The sequence below is a fragment of the Symphodus melops genome, assembly GCF_947650265.1.
Source record: "Symphodus melops genome assembly, chromosome: 14".
Classification (NCBI taxonomy): domain Eukaryota; kingdom Metazoa; phylum Chordata; class Actinopteri; order Labriformes; family Labridae; genus Symphodus; species Symphodus melops.
In genome coordinates, this window is record NC_136704.1 from 329,693 (window position 1) to 347,269 (window position 17,577).

The 17,577-nt window shown below is 45.6% G+C and overlaps 2 protein-coding genes across 2 annotated transcripts in view; one reads left to right on the forward strand and one right to left on the reverse strand.

The window, feature by feature from the left end:
• The window catches only part of LOC306835072 (uncharacterized protein), a 333,943-nt gene extending 320,569 nt beyond the window's left edge, over positions 1-13,374 (reverse strand). The window contains exons 1-5 of the mRNA XM_079361481.1: positions 13,095-13,374; positions 8,575-8,653; positions 8,224-8,428; positions 6,296-8,099; positions 6,016-6,189 (exon numbers count right to left, since the gene is read on the reverse strand). Of these exons, the coding sequence (XP_079217607.1) occupies positions 6,016-6,189; positions 6,296-8,099; positions 8,224-8,428; positions 8,575-8,577 (2,186 nt within the window). The 5' untranslated portion in view covers positions 8,578-8,653; positions 13,095-13,374. The remainder of the gene's footprint in view (positions 1-6,015; positions 6,190-6,295; positions 8,100-8,223; positions 8,429-8,574; positions 8,654-13,094) is intronic.
• The window catches only part of LOC306835073 (NLR family CARD domain-containing protein 3-like), a 276,939-nt gene that overhangs the window by 128,523 nt on the left and 130,839 nt on the right, over positions 1-17,577 (forward strand). The window lies entirely within an intron of this gene.

Consider the following 17,577-nt stretch of genomic DNA (forward strand, 5'->3'; position numbering starts at 1 on the left):
CTGAATGATGCTCTTTGTCTTCTCTTTTACTATGTTGAACAGCCTTCCATAAAGTCTGTGACTCTAAACATGTCTGCTCAGGTGTGAACAGCATGCACAGGACCCACAACAGAATGTTTCAAAGATACTACTGATGTTCTACCCAGAGAAATCTACTAGAACGGCTTCATTGATGTCTTATCTGGAGCTCATTTCTGTCTATTGTCATCATGTCACTTCTATGGACGTGAACAGCACACATCCTGACAAATATTCACACTACACATCTTGATTTAGATTCATCAGGATCAATATTTAAAACATGATGTGATCATATTTTCATCTGAGCCAGCCCTTCTTTAGTGTGTCCACCCGTCAGTCAACAGAAAGCTTTAGAAGAAGAAGAAGAAGAAGAAGAAGAAGAAGAAGAAGAAGAAGAAGAAGAAGAAGAAGAAGAAGAGGAAGAGCAGTTTGAAGCCACCGTGATCCATCAGACTAATCAGCTGTTTCATCAGACTTTATTCTATCTGTTGTGATCAACTCTAAACCCATATTTATTATTGATCTTCATGGACTCTAATGTCAGATATGTTGGATCACTGTGTTCACTTTGTTTGTGTGTTTTGATCTGAATTCTAAAATCTTTGAATCCACAGAGACAAAAACAGAAACTCAGTTCTGACTGAAATGTTTCTTTGGACTTGAGTTCAAAAGTGACGAGTCCTGTCAACAAATACAAACATCCACATTTCATGAAGTTCAGCTGGATTTGATCCAAATGCTTTGATGGAAATAGAGTCAAATATAATCCTAGTCATCATTGATGGTTGTCAACACAAACTGTTTGTGTTGTCATTGAAGGAAAGGAGCCTCGAGGGTGGAAGTCACAGAAAGTGATGAGAAGAAAGGAGGAGATGAAAACTCATGTGATGTGAAATATGAAGCAGTCCAAATGTTTCTGTGTCTATCTATATCTGTAGTGTTGAAATGATTGTCGAGTAAAATTCAAAGGTGCATTCATGGAACTGCTCGACCTTTGACCTTTACTGTGTGCACATCCAGAAGACGAGGAGGAGAGCTAGCTCATGTCTTTAAAGGTTTTCTCTTTCTATTTCATCACTGTATTCAACTCTGGATGTTTTAGAGCAGAGAACTTGATGGTGGAGACTCTGCATATTTACATGTTCATAGATAGATAGATAGATAGATAGATACTTTATTGATCCCGAGGGAAATTCAAGGCATCCAGTAGCAGTATACAGACAGGCAGGACACAAGACATTAGTTACAATACACACCCGCTGTCCCCCCTCCCCTCTGTATACAAATCCCCCAAACAGATTTAGCAGCCTCTATGTGACTAAGAATAAACATATTTATATGTTAAACCTGTGCAGTTAGCATTAGCAGTTAGACTTAAAACTAATATAGCATAATGTACATAACCTGTGAAGGAGAGAAAAACATGTGCTGGTTAAAAGAGACCTGTAAACAGTTAAAGAGCCTTAGAAACAAAGTGCTGACCTTCTAGAAACTAGTTACATGTGCATGTACAGAGGTGTTTGAGCTTATGCCAGAGGTGTGAGTACAGTCATTAAACAGTCAATGCAGGAATGTAAATTGGCTCACCAACTTAAAGGAGCAGTGATTTGCATTAAGTGTCCTAGACAATATGGTGAAACCAGGAGTGGTTAGGGTAGTTATCGTTAAGTACCCAACTATTGAGGGCAGATTAGCATTCAGTGTTGGAGACAATAGAGTGAAACTTGACCTAATTAGGGTGATCATGTCAACCCTTACAGATGTAGCATAACACAACAGTAGGATGAAACCAGACATGATTAGGGTGATTATCATTAAAGTGACCAGTGCTCAGTAAAGTGACTATCAATATGCATTACAGTGTGTCCAACTGGGGGCTGACTCTGAGGTCAGCAGTGCAGATGAGGAGTGAGAAAAAAAGTGAAAAAAGATTCCAGGGTTCACCGTGCGCTTCTTCCCTGCCGTGACAGTGAAGTGTTATACAGCCTTATTGCCAGGGGGACGAAAGAGTTCTTGAGTCTGTCCGTGGAGCACGACTGTGACAGCAGTCTTTCGCTGAACATGCTCCTCTGCCCGGTGAAGGTGCTGTGCAGAGGGTGGTGTGTGTTGTCCATGATGGAGAGCATTTTGTCCAGAGACCTCCTCTCTACCACTGTCACCAGTGAGTCCAGCTCTGTACCCACCACAGAGCCGGCCCTCCTCACCAGTCTGTCCAGGCGTGCTGCGTCCCTCTTCTTGCAGCTTCCTCCCCAGCACACCACTGCGTAGAAGAGGACGCTGGACACCACAGACTGGTAGAACATCTGCAGCAGCTTTTTGCAGATGTTGAAGGACCCCAGCCTTCTCAGGAAGTACAGACGGCTCTGTCCCTTCCTGCAGGTAGTGTCCATGTTAGGCGACCAGTCCAGCTTGTCATCCAGCTGCAGCCCCAGGTACCCGTAGGTCCTGACCACCTCCACGTCGACCCCCCCGATGGAAACAGGTTCTAGATGTGGTTTGTTCCTTCGGAAGTCCACCACCATCTCCTTGGTCTTGGAGGTGTTTAGCTGCAGATGGTTGTCACTGCACCACGTCACAAAGTCCTCGATCAGGCTCCTGTACTCCTCCTCCTGTCCATCCCTGACACAAGCAACTATCGCAGTGTCGTCCGAGTATTTCTGCATGTGGCAGAGCTCAGAGTTGTACTTGAAGTCCGAGGTGTACAGGGTGAACAGGACAGGGGAGAGCATGGTCCCCTGTGGTGCTCCGGTGCTGCTGACCACAGTGTCAGATGTGCAGTCCTTCAGTCTGACGTACTGTGGTCTCTCTGTGAGGTAGTCCGTGATCCACCTCACCAGGTGCGAGTCCACCCTCATCTCGGTCAGCTTGTCTCTCAGTAGGAGGGGATGGATGGTGTCGAAAGCGCTTGAGAAATCAAAGAACATGATTCTCATCACGCTGCTCCCTTTGTCCAGATGAGAGTAAGCCCTGTGTAGAAGATAGAGTATGGCATCGTCCACGCCCACCTTTGCCTGGTATGCAAACTGCAGGGGATCCTGTGCGTGTTGTACCTGGGGTCTGAGGTGTTGGAGCAGCAGCCGTTCGAAGGTCTTCATAACGTGGGATGTCAGAGCGATTGGTCTGAAGTCGCCTGGCTCACTGGGGTTCTTCTTCTTGGGGACAGGGGTGAGGCACGAGGTCTTCCAGAGCACAGGAACCTTCCCGAGCCGCAGGCTCATGTTGAAGATGTGCTGAAGTGGCTCCCCCAGCTCAGCAGAGCAGGCCTTTAGCATCCTGGGACACACCTTGTCTGGGCCTGCTGCCTTCCTGGGGCGGAGTCTCTTCAGCTCCTTGCTCACCTGGTCTCTGGTGATGGTGGGGGGGAGGGGGGATGGATTGTCACTGGAGGTTGTATCTGTTCTGGTGGAGGTGTTGGGGGGAGTGAGAGGGGGGGAGGGGGTGTGTAGAGGGGTGCTGGGGGGGAGGGGGGGGAGGGGTGCTGGGGGGGAGGAGTGAGAGGGGGGGAGGGGGTGTGTGGAGGGGGGGAGGGGGTGTGTAGAGGGGTGCTGGGGGGACAGGCACTGGCTGCAGCGACGGGGCTGTCGAACCTGTTAAAAAACAAGTTGAGCTGGTTTGCTCTCTCAGGGTCCCCGTCTTCTGCGTTGTTGTTTTTCTTCCTGCAGCCTGTGATGGTCTTCATGCCCTCCCAGACCTCTCTCATGTTATTCTGCTGAAGCTTCTGTTCTACCTTCCTTCTGTACTCCTCCTTTGCCTCTCGGAGTCTGACCTTGAGTTCCCCCTGCACCCGCTTCAGCTCTGCCTGGTCTCCCTCCTTGAATGCCCTTTTCTTCCTGTTAAGGATCTCCTTGACATCGCTGGTGATCCAGGGCTTGTTATTCGGGAAGCAGCGCACAGTTTTAGTGGGAACCACAACGTCCATGCAGAAGTTCATGTAGTCAGTTGTGCAGTGTGTGACCCCCTCAATGTCATCACCATGGGTCTCTTGTAGGGCACTCCAGTCAGTGGTCTCAAAACAGTCTCTGAGGGCCTCCTCTGCCTCGGGAGACCACTTTCTGAAGGTGCGTGTGGTTATCGGTTGTCTCTGGATCATAGTTTTGTACTGTGGCTTGAGTAGGACCAGGTTGTGGTCGGACTTACCCAGAGGTGGTAACGGGGTGGCAGTGTAGGCGTCCTTCACGTTTGCATACAGGAGGTCTATTGTCCTGTTCTTCCTGGTGGGACAGCTTACAAACTGGTGAAAGTCCGGTAGTGTGGAGTTCAAAGTAACATGGTTAAAGTCCCCTGAGATGGCGATGAAAGCATCCGGGTGCAGCGTTTGTAATCTTGAGGTGGTCGCGTGGATGACGTCACACGCAGTTTCGGCGTGTGCCCGGGGAGGAATGTAAACACAGAGCACGATCGCGTGAGAGAATTCCCTCGGCATGTAGTAAGGACGGAGACCCACCGCCAGCAGCTCAATGTCTTTGCTGCACGTTGCCTCCTTCACAGTAACATGTCCATGGTGGCACCATCTGTTGTTAATAAACAGCGCGAGTCCTCCTCCTTTCCGTTTGCCGCTGCGTTTCGTGTCTCTGTCCGCTCTCACTGTAGTAAAGCCCGGTAGATCCACGTTAGCGTTCGGGGTGTTTTGAGTCAGCCAGGTTTCTGTGAGGCACATTAAACTGCACTCTCTAAATGTCCGGTTGTTCCTCACAAGAGCAGCCAGCTCGTCTGTCTTGTTGGTTAGACAGTTTACGTTCCCCATAACTATCACCGGAACCGAGGGCTTGTACCTCCATCGCTTAGCCGCGAGCTTCGCCCTTACCAGGGCCCCCGCTCTACAGCCTCTATACCGCCGCCTCAGCTCCTCTGGTATCGGGTGAACGATGCCGGCTTGTCCCGCTGACCGGAGCGAGAGCAGCGTTTCCCTTGAATAGGAAAGTTTTCCGCTGCTCTTTCCACGTAAACACGAAAAAGTATCCATAGGATACATAAAGTTATACACTGAAAGTGTACTATAAAAACTATATAGTATAGTACTATAAAAACTATATAAACTATAGACGTAGAAGTTGGCACAGAGCCACAACAGACGAATAACATATCAGACAAGTACGACAGGGACGGAGCTACTGAATGTGCGGCCACTCACGTCGGCGCACAGGTGAGAAGTGGAAATGACCATCAAATCAAATACAGTTTCTGTTGTTTTTAAATGTGATGAGCTCCACAAGCTTGACCAGGAGCATCCGGCCAGCAGCCAACATCCAAACCATGAATGTCAAAGTCACAAAACAGCACGCTGTAAACTCTACATTTCTGTTGGATGTGATGAATGGTCATTTTCTAATCTCTGGATTATCACTTTTATTTCAGTTGACATCTTTTATTGTGTAATATTTCAACTCTCATTTCGTTTCCATCACCCTCACTTTTATCATCACTTTGTGTTACTTCCATCATCCAACATGTGCTGCTGTGTTCTGATGAAGAGAAATGAAAACACACTCACACTTCCTCAGACCAGGTTTCAGTGTGTGCAGTCCACCATGATCCAACCTGGAGGAAGAAACCAGATCAGAATCTACTTCATCCATCTTCATTTAAACCATCACCATCAGACAAGAAGCAGAGTTCATCATTCAGAAACAGTGAGACAGCTTCTGTGTGTCTGTCTGTACCTCAGTGTCTCCAGTCTGCAGTGTGGATCCTCCAGTCCAGCAGACAGCAGCTTCTCTCCTCCTTCTCCTGGATGATTGTAGCTCAGGTCCAGCTCTCTCAGGGGGGAGGAGCTTAGAGCTGAGGCCAGAGACACACAACCTTCTTCTGTGATCATACAGCCTGACAGACTAAACACACACACACACACACACACACACACACACACACACACACACACACACACAGAGGTGAACATCCAGACATAACCATGCAGCTGAACAGAGTCAACTTTATAATCTGATACTGATCAACATTTACTCTGCTGGGAATAATCTGTATCAGCTGCACACTAACCTGAGAGTGTCCAGTCTACAGAGAGGACTCTTCAGTCCAGCAGACAGCAGCTTCACTCCTGAATCCTGCAGGTTGTTGTTGCTCAGGTCCAGCTCTCTCAGACTAGAGGACTGGGAGCTGAGGACTGAGGACAGAGCTTCACAGCTTCTCTCTGAGAGCTGACAGCCACTCAGCCTGAAGAGGATTCAGAAGAACACAAATGAAAACAATTACAAACCATAGTTGTTATTTCTGAATAAAGAGAACTACATTTAACCTGGATAGTTATGTGAGCACGTACAGAGCTTTGTTTGAAGCTTTGATCACAGGCAGCAGCCTCAGAAGAGCCTCCTCTGAAGCAGAGTATTTCTTCAGGTCAAACACATCCAGATCTTTTTCTGATGACAGTAAGATGAAGACCAGAGCTGACCACTGAGCAGGAGACAGTTTATCTGTGGAGAGACGTCCTGATCTCAGGGACTGTTGGATCTCCTTCACTAGAGAACGATCATTCAGTTCATTCAGACAGTGGAACAGATTGATGCTTTTCTCTAAAGACAGATCCTTACTGATCTTCTTCTTGATGTACTCAACTGTTTTCTGATTGGTCTGTGAGCCACTTCCTGTGTGTGTCAGCAGACCTCGTAGCTGATTCTGATTGGTGTCTAGAGAAAGACCGAGGAGGAAGCGGAGGAACAAGTCCAGGTGTCCATGTGGACTCTGTAAGGCCTGGTCCACAGCACTCTGATATAAAAGTGTTGGATCAGGTTTTTCTCTGAAGACTTTAGACCACCAGGATGTTGTTTGTTCTTCTGACATCAGATTGACTCCAGAGTTGATGAAGGTCAGATGGACATGAAGAGCAGCCAGAAACTCCTGAACACTCACATGGATGAAGCAGAACACCTTGTCCTGGTACAGTCCTCTCTCCTCTTTAAAGATCTGTGTGAACACTCCTGAGTACACTGAGGCTGCTCTGATATCGATGCCACACTCTGTCAGGTCTGACTCATAGAAGATCAGGTTTCCTTTCTGCAGCTGCTCAAAAGCCAGTTTTCCCAGAGACTCAATCATCTTCCTGCTCTCTGGACTCCAGTGTGGATCTGTCTCAGCTCCTCCATCATACTTGATCTTCTTCAGTTTGGACTGAACCACCAGGAAGTGGATGTACATCTCAGTCAGGGTCTTGGGCAGCTCTCCTCCCTCTCTGGTCTTCAGCACATCCTCCAGAACTGTAGCAGTGATCCAGCAGAAGACTGGGATGTGGCACATGATGTGGAGGCTTCGGGATGTCTTGATGTGGGAGATGATCCTGCTGGCCTGCTCCTCATCTCTGAATCTCTTCCTGAAGTACTCGTCCTTCTGTGGATCAGTGAACCCTCTGACCTCTGTCACCATGTCAACACACTCAGGAGGGATCTGATTGGCTGCTGCAGGTCGTGTGGTTATCCAGAGGCGAGCAGAGGGAAGCAGTTTCCCCCTGATGAGGTTTGTCAGCAGCACATCCACTGAGGTGGACTCTGTGACCTCAGTTAGGGTCTGGTTGTTTTTAAAGTCCAGAGGAAGTCGACACTCATCCAGACCGTCAAAGATGAACACCACCTGGAACTCTTCAGACCTGCAGATTCCTGCTTCTTTGGTTTCAGGAAAGAAGTGATGAACAAGTTCCACCAAGCTGAACTTTTTCTCTTTCAGCACATTCAGCTCTCTGAAAGTGAATGGAAATGTGAAGTGTATGTCCTGGTTGGCTTTGTCTTCAGCCCAGTCCAGAGTGAACTTCTGTGTTAAGACTGTTTTCCCGATGCCAGCCACTCCCTTTGTCATCACTCTTCTGATAGGTTCATCTCTTCCAGGTGAGGCTTTAAAGATGTCTTCTTGTCTGATGGTTGTTTCTGCTCTGTCTGGTTTCCTGGATGCTGTTTCAATCTGTCTGATCTCGTGTTCCTCATTGACCTCTCCAGTCCCTCCCTCTGTGATGAAGAGCTCTGTGTAGATCTGGTTCAGAAGGGTTGGGTTTCCTCCTTTAGCGATCCCCTCAAACACACACTGGAACTTCTCCTTCAGGTTAGATTTCAGTTTACGCCGGCACTCTGCAGCGACTGTTTCTGAATAAAGACAGAACTGAGATCAATGAACAGATCCTGATATAGATCACATGACTATCTGAGTTTGAACTTTAAACCTCTTTGTCCTTTTTCTAAAATATGAAATCTGTTCAGATGTTCTTACTGCTGTGCAGACAGTCAGCCAGCTCCTCCTGCTTCATTCTCTTCAGGAAGTGGAGAGTGATCTTCAAAAATGCCTCTTTACAGCTTCTCCTCTGCTCTTCATCCTCACTCTTACTCTCTAAGCATTCTGGGTAATCTGGACTCAGAGCCCTCTGGACTCTCTTCAGCTCGTTCTTCACAAAGGTGACGATGTTCTCCTCCAGCAGCTGGAACAGAAGGAGACACTGGATATTTCCTATAAAGTGGTAGAACTCAACATGTGGTTCATGTGTCAGTCTGAAGGTCAGCTGCTCTAAACACAACAATAACTTAGCATTACATTCTTGTCATGGTAGTTTATGAAATAACACACCATAAAGATGGAGTCCAGGTCTGTTAGATCCTGCTGGTCTGATGGATCTCTGTGAACCTGGGAGCTCTCCTGTTGAACTCTGTGACAGGACATATTACACAAGAAAACAATGGGTCATATATGATGGAGCTCTGAGCCAAGATATGAGTCTTTGAACCACAGAGTCAGAACATTCACTGGATTTTTAATTCTTACCTTCCATCAGCACCACGTCCATCTTTAAAGTCCGTAAAATGACCCATAGAGTCCTCACTCTTCATGGAGACACAGCTGGGTCCAGGAGAGTCTGGTCTCTGGTCCTGCATCCTGATACAAACAAACAGCTGCTTCATGAACAAAGATCATCTTTAATCAGATTGTTCCAGTTCAAACTAGCAGATGGATCATCAGTAATCAGGAGGCAGAGCTGAAGTTCTCCACAGTTCTGTTTCTATTAGAACAGTATCTCACTCAGAATACAGCCAACAGCTGCTGCAGTTACATGGACACAAATAATCTGAATAAATGATCTGAATAAAAACGCAGCATGTAAACATGTCAATCAGAACAGACTGATCCGATCAGGCTCATTCTGATGGAGAGGGGGGTTCATGCTGTTGTTGGGATCAGGATCCATGTACACAATGGATCTGATGGTGTCTGCCTGACTGGGTTCAAACGGTCCTGACTGGGATCAGGATCCATGTACACACTGGATCTGATGGTGTCTGCCTGACTGGGGTCAAACGGTCCTGACTGGGATCAGGATCCATGTACACACTGGATCTGATGGTGTCTGCCTGACTGGGGTCAAACGGTCCTGACTGTTGTTGGGATCAGGATCCATGTACACACTGGATCTGATGGTGTCTGCCTGACTGGGGTCAAACGGTCCTGACTGTTGTTGGGATCAGGATCCATGTACACACTGGATCTGATGGTGTCTGCCTGACTGGGGTCAAACGGTCCTGACTGTTGTTTGGATCAGGATCCATGTACACACTGGATCTGATGGTGTCTGCCTGACTGGGGTCAAACGGTCCTGACTGTTGTTGGGATCAGGATCCATGTACACACTGGATCTGATGGTGTCTGCCTGACTGGGGTCAAACGGTCCTGACTGTTGTTGGGATCAGGATCCATGTACACACTGGATCTGATGGTGTCTACCTGACTGGGGTCAAACGGTCCTGACTGTTGTTGGGATCAGGATCCATGTACACACTGGATCTGATGGTGTCTGCCTGACTGGGGTCAAACGGTCCTGACTGTTGCTGGGATCAGGATCCATGTACACACTGGATCTGATGGTGTCTGCCTGACTGGGGTCAAACGGTCCTGACTGTTGCTGGGATCAGAATCCATGTACACACTGGATCTGATGGTGTCTGCCTGACTGGGGTCAAACGGTCCTGACTGTTGTTGGGATCAGGATCCATGTACACACTGGATCTGATGGTGTCTGCCTGACTGGGGTCAAACGGTCCTGACTGTTGCTGGGATCAGGATCCATGTACACACTGGATCTGATGGTGTCTGCCTGACTGGGGTCAAACGGTCCTGACTGTTGCTGGGATCAGGATCCATGTACACACTGGATCTGATGGTGTCTGCCTGACTGGGGTCAAACGGTCCTGACTGTACATGTCTGCCCCAGTAAAGTGAGGTGTTTCCATCAGAGCCTGCTTACAGTCTGTGATCAGAGCGTCATCAATGATCTCTGAGTCATTATAAAGTTTAGTTTCTTGATCCATGAGGACGACTCTCTCTCACCTGTTTCATCTGGATCATATTTGTGTTTTATGTATTAAAGTATTAGTCTTTCATATGATTTCATACAACCTTGTTTTAGACAAATATTACATGACGGTAAAATAGAGTCCACTTTGGAGCAGACTCAGGGTGCAGAAGTGTCAGCTCGGACCAAACATCATCATCTGAATGAGAAGAAGCGCTATGGCAGGAGACCGAGGAGAACCCCACTGCTCAAACATGGTGCAGGTTCAATCATGTTTTAGGGTTGTTTTTGCTGTCTCTGGATCTAAATCCCATTAACACATATGGAGAGACCTCAAAATGGCTGTTGCAACAAGACACCCTTCAAATCTGAGAGACCTGGAGCAATTTGTGAAAGAAGAGTGATCCAAAATTCTACCTGAGAGGTGTAAGGTATAAGAGGTATGAGTCTTCAAACAAAGTCAGGAAATAAACTTGACTTTTCAGAGCTCACCTTCCATCAGCACCACGTCCATCTTTAAAGTCAAGACCAAGACCTTTAGACCGGTCACTCTTCATGGACACACAGCTGGGTCCAGGACAGTCTGCTCTCTGGTCCTGCATCCTGATGCAAACACACTACATTATTAGTTACTGTGAGCAGCAGCTGAGACTCTGATGATGATGATGATGATGATGATGATGATGATGATGATGATGATGGAGTGATGAAGGTGGAGGGATGCTGTGACATCATCATCATCACTGTCAATCGACACTGTCAGTCTACCTGCTTCACCTTCATCACCATCATCATCATCATCATCATCTTCATCATCACCATCATCATCATCATCATCATCATCATCATCACCATCATCATCATCATCATCATCATCATCATCATCATCATCATCTTCATCATCATCACCATCATCATCATCACCATCATCATCATCACCTTCATCATTACCATCATCACCTCCATCATCATCATCACCTTCATCATCATCATCACCTTCATCATCATCACCTTCATCATCATCTTCATCATCATCATCACCATCATCATCATCATCTTCATCATCATCTTCATCATCATCACCATCATCATCATCACCTTCATCATTACCATCATCACCATCATCATCACCTTCATCATCATCACCTTCATCATCATCTTCATCATCATCACCATCATCATCATCATCATCATCATCATCATCATCTTCATCATCACCATCATCATCATCATCATCATCATCATCATCACCATCATCATCATCATCATCATCATCATCATCATCATCTTCATCATCATCTTCATCATCATCACCATCATCATCATCACCATCATCATCATCACCTTCATCATTACCATCATCACCTCCATCATCATCATCACCTTCATCATCATCATCACCTTCATCATCATCACCTTCATCATCATCTTCATCATCATCATCATCATCATCATCATCATCATCATCATCATCTTCATCATCATCTTCATCATCATCACCATCATCATCATCACCTTCATCATTACCATCATCACCATCATCATCACCTCCATCATCATCATCATCATCATCATCATCATCACCATCATCACCACCATTGTCAGTCTACAAACATTACACACTCAAATATTACACACACCATATTTGTGTGTGTGTGTTTGTGTGTGTGTGTGTGTGTGTGTGTGTGTGTGTGTGTGTGTGCAGAATAACAGAGGGCGAGCCTCACAGCATGTGTTCTTTGAAACTGTGTCATTAATGGATTCAGAACGGTCTAACCCAGCCCGGGTTGTTGACAGAAAAACAGGAAGTGATCCAACGTTAACTTCCTGTTGTTCATTCTGCTCCATTTATAATGTGATCAGGTCAAACAGTCAAAGTGGAGCCTCCTCATGTTCTGACTCCTATGAGCTCTCTCTCTCTCTCTCCTCGATCGCCCCTAACTGCTACCAACAACCAGCTGACTCTCTCTCTCTCTCGTTGATCGCCCCTTTCCTCGAGAAACCACAACATATTTAGTCCAATTTTTCATTTAAGCACAGAAAGTGTTCATATAGAAAAATATGTAAAAGTGAAGGCCAGGTCTCCCATTGGTCAGCGTCCTGGGCCCTCCCCCTCTCTGCCCATGCTCTGATCCATCTATGAGCTGAAGTACTAAACTAGTTGTATCTTCTGAATGTCTTCACTGCACAGTCTGGAACTGGGACATGAATCACTGTGTGAAAAAGTCTGTCATCATCTTGTTGTCATTTGATGAATTCTATCATTTTTATTTGAACTCTTTTCTGTCTTTGTTCTGCTGAAACATTTGAATTAATCCTCGAGCATCAATAAAGTTTGATCTTATCAGAGGAGGCGTCACTGCAGGACTTTGAATCATAAAAGGATTAAAAACAACCTTCAAACCCGTCCATCAAGTCATTGATTAACCAAGAACACAGTCAGCTGATTGACTTACAACAACTTCTTATGGATTTGATCAGAATGAGTTTCACTGTAAAAAAAACTTTATTAAGAAAAGTATTTAAATCAAAATGATGTTCAGAACAACACTCAAATATTTCAATCACTGAAGATCAAGTGATGAACTCAGTGACAGAAACTCTCCAGAGCGGGCTCGTCTTCAGTCCACCTGTTAGCATGTTAGCATGGTTAGCATAGCCTGCATGGTGACTGAGGATCATTGTGTCTCCTTCACTTCTACTGTAGTCAGAGCAGCTAATGAACCTGGTGGCTAACTGTTAGCTTACAGCTCTTTAGACACTTAAACAGAGAGTCTTAAAAACAGGTAAAAGTGTCTCTTACCTTCAACAGAGAACAGATCTGCGTCACAACAGGACAGAGTCTCCTGACACCAGGAAATACCAAAGTCTAATAATCACCATAGCAACAGGGAGTCAAAGGTCACAGCTTGATACGTGTTTATTGAAGGAAGCTGGTTTATGGTGTCAGATTGATCCTTCACTGCTTTGATATCTGATATCCTGTGTGATGATAGAAGTTGATGACAGTGTAAGTAAGTAAATGTTATTTATATAGCACCTTTCACAGACAGAGGCCACAAAGTGCTTCACAACAAAGTTTTAAAAAAACTTCACACGTAATATACAAAGCCAAGACAATCCAAAAGTCCTAGCAGCCCTAAAAGGAGCTCATTAAAAGCCTGGACAAATAGAAGTGTCTTCAGTTCACTATTGAAGGTGTCAACTGATTCAATAGAGCACAAAGACGGTGGAAGTTCATTCCAGAGCCTCGGAGCAACAACCTGGAAAGACCGGTCACCTCTAGTGCGATAAAGAGCTGGAGGGACCTTCATCAGGTTCTGATCCATAGACCTCAGAGCTCGCACAGGAGTGTAAGGCTGGATCAGATCCCTGATATACGAGGGAGCCTGACCATGCAAGGCTCTGAAAGCCAGAACCAGGATTTTAAACCTGAACCTATAGGACACTGGCAGCCAGTGGAGTTCTTTTAGAATAGGGGACATGTGGGTCCTCCTATTAGTACAGGTCAGAATTCTTGCTGCAGAGTTTTGTATTAATTGCATTCTGGAGAGTTCTTTCTTGTTTAGACAGGAAAACAAGCTGTTACAGTCGTCTAAACGTGAAGACACAAAAGTGTGGATGATAAGCTCCAAATCATTCTGTGTATGTTTCTGAGTTTGGAGATTTTCCTCAGTTCCTCGTCAGCTGTTTACAGTGCTGCACTAAAGACATGTCTTTGTTGAAAGTAACTCCCAGGTTTCTAAGACAAGGCTTCACGGACTGGCCTAGGTCCCCCAAGAACTGCTTAATCCCTGGAATTGAGTCATCAGGGGAAACAACCAGTGTTTCTGTTGTGTCTGCATTGAGCTGCAGAGAGTTTTCACTCAGACATTCTTTAATTTCTATGAGACAATGGAGTAGGGAGCTCAGCTTCAGGCTTAAAAGAGCAGTACAGCTGGATATCATCACATCTATACGCTGGAGGAATGGTTTCTCTTAAACACCATATCTGTTTATCAAAGTAGGTCAAGTATCCCTTCAAACCAGTTTGTGCCTTATTGTTATGAACCGTCTCCTCTTGACTTATTTGTTGAATTATTCCACATTTGAGCTGTTTTTTAAAATGCTTGCTGTTACATGTCACAGTCTCTTTCCCTGTCGTCTCATTGAATTGTCTCCTTGTTCTTTATCTTTGTTTTTTCAGTTCTGCTTGACCAAGGCTATGAGGATGTCAGGCCCTGCCCAGCTATGACTTATAATCATACACATTCTGTTTATTTGTTGGATATCCCCTTGAGATGATCCATCTCGTTTTCAAGAATACAAAAACACAATCAGTACAATTGAATACAGACACAGTTACATACAATGTACACACATAAAGGCTCTCGCTGACATATCCCGCCCATAAACCCACAGCACCCTCACAAAACCATCAGAGGTAGATACACATGACATATTATACAATCAACAAGACTAAGATCTATTATTACGGCAGCAAGATGGCATTAGAAGCAGGAGCATGATTTTCTAAAAGTGTCTCTTGGAGTTATAATCGAAGAGACTCAAACTCATAAGTGAATCCTACCAGCTGGGATTCCTTTTACAGTAGAAGAACTTTTGGCTTTAATCTATCACAGAGTTTTACTGTTATGGACCTGGACAAAGACTTTGATCACCAATTCTTCACTCTAACATCAACTGATATTATTCAGGACAAAGACACAGTCAAAGTGGTTCAAAGTGAACCTTCTGTTCTTCTCACATTGAGCCCCATCAATGAACCTGCTGCATCCTCCACTCCCGACTCCATGACTCTGTCTTTCCTGGATGACAGTTCCTCGGTTAGCTCATCTGACACCATCATTCTAGCACAGCCACCAGAGCATCCATCTGAACCATGGCCAACTCATGTTGTGATACCCACCTTTTCATTTCATGTTGACATCCTCCTTCAAGCAGGACATGTGGCTTATGAAAATTATGGCTCCCTCCTTCAGAATCCAAGCATGAACTCTGACATACTTGAGAAACTTGCTGACCAAATATTCCACTTCACTGCCTATCCTACTGCTCCTCAAATATTGGCAGTTGTAGAAGCTCTGGTAAAAAAAGCCTCCATGCCTTAGAGAAGCTGGCAGCTCATTTTCAGGCATGTACGGGTGGCAGCAGCGCCTGAAATACAAGATGGCTAATTACTGTTCCAAAATGAGAAGGCGTGAAGTACCTGGTCCTGAGCTTGTTATCACCAAGGAAATCCCCTGCTGAGAAAAATCCTGCAAAAAATGTCAAGAGAGCAAAGAGGGCGGAGGTCAACCACCTTCCTCCACACCCAAGTGGAGAAAGTAGGGACAGTGTTGAGATGGAGAGACAGCAGCTTCTTAAGGAAGTCAAGATCAGGAAGTCCAGAAAAAACCTGTTCCTGTTGAAGGCATGAGGTTGTGGGTTGAAGTCCAGCAGCCATGAGCTCAAAGAGAGATGGCCTGCTCTGTGTTGTGAATCTGTGCTAGATGAATTTGTATAGCCTTTGTAATGTTCTCTGTTCCTTTAAGGCTGTAACAAGAATGTATTTATGGACATATGTTGTGTAGGATTCCTGTATCAATGCATGAACATGAAGAACCTTTAAACAGACTTCTCTCTCAAAGTTCAAACCAGAGGCCAAATGTTTCTCTGTCTCCAAGTTGATGATTTGAAGAAGTGGCTGCTTGCTGCTTTTCACCCTGACCTGCATTCAAAACGCCTGTAGAATTCATGAGTCACTGATTTACCATGAACTACTGTCATACTTCTGAATCCTTGTCATTTCAGATCAAGGAGGAGTTTCACAGAATAACTAGGATTTATCTGGAGCAAAGCTTCATGTCCAAACTGGACCACTATACAGGCCAGCTTACTGCCCTGATGAGAGCAGGGGAGGTGTTGTGGAGACCAGGCTGAGGCCCCATCTGGATCAACTGAGTCCGCTCTGTTGGATTTAAAGGCTTCCTGTTTCACACACATTCTGTCCCTGTCCTCCACAACACAAATTCTCACTCTGTGTAACATCCTTCTCCTTCTCTGCTCTTTGAAAACAAACCACTGCTCACTGCACAGGTATTCATATCTTCTGACATGATGGTTTCTTGTGTACAAGGATTGTTTGGAACTGACACTATGACTCTTTTCACAGAACCCAGGCACTGAGCTGAGACGTGACGGACTCATACCACACCTTGGTGAGAAAGAAGACTGCCTGCTAAACCTGCTTACCTCTTCATTTCTAAACTCACTGTTGAAGCCATTTATCTATTCGCTCCCATTTGTTATTATTTCAATGTACTTGTCATGGTCGTTATTATGAGTGGGCATGGCTACCTGACATCGGGGGTAAGCGATGTCATGAGAAGGTGTGGCCAGGGCCTTTAATTGGGGACAGGTGTAAGATTTGGGGAAAAGAGTGGAAGGGCAAACACATTTTCAACCACGCCACGCCACACCACACCACTCCATAGCACACAAAGAAACGCTGTACTTAAAAGAATAAACAAATGAGAAGGATGAAATCAGGGTGTGCGTTGTCAATCTGACCACTCTTAACATAAAGTTGAAAATTTGCCCGTCCGATCACGAGGAGAGAGACGGGGAGAGAGCAATGCTGGAAGGATTTCATGAATGAAAACCAGGAAAATAAGGATCGATCAGCTGTTCTGGTGTCTCGGAGAGCCAGGAACTCGCCGGTACCGTGAGTAGAGGCGCCGCTTCCTGACTGTGGCAAATCAAGCATTAAAGAAGATATACGAAATGTTTGGATATGCATAAAGAAACCCCACGGTGACGTGTATTAATAAATACGGAAATACACAAACACAGCCACACAGCTGATCGCCGCTGCTGCACAATCAGCTGATCGTCTCTCCTTGTAACGCACGGATAAAACACAAAGCACCTTATGGAATAAGTCACTGCGCTCACATGATTTCAGTGATTAAAGCGCTAATAAACCAGAGGGTTTCTTGACAGACACTGAGCGGTGACTGCGCGTACCCGACACAGAGCGCTGGGTGCGCGTGCCGGACACAAAGTGACAGCAAATAAATAAAGATAATTAAACGAATCCGACCAAGTGTTTATAAATCAAACAAATGAATAGCGGGGAATCCGTGACGATGGCTGCAGGAGGGGATCTCGCGGACACAGAAACAGAAGCTGAAATGAACAGCAGACAGTATAAATCACTAAGCGCATCACGCAGAGGTAAACTCGGACACTGCACGCGCAAACTAAATGAAATTAAAACAATGATGGAAGAAAGTGCTGATGTT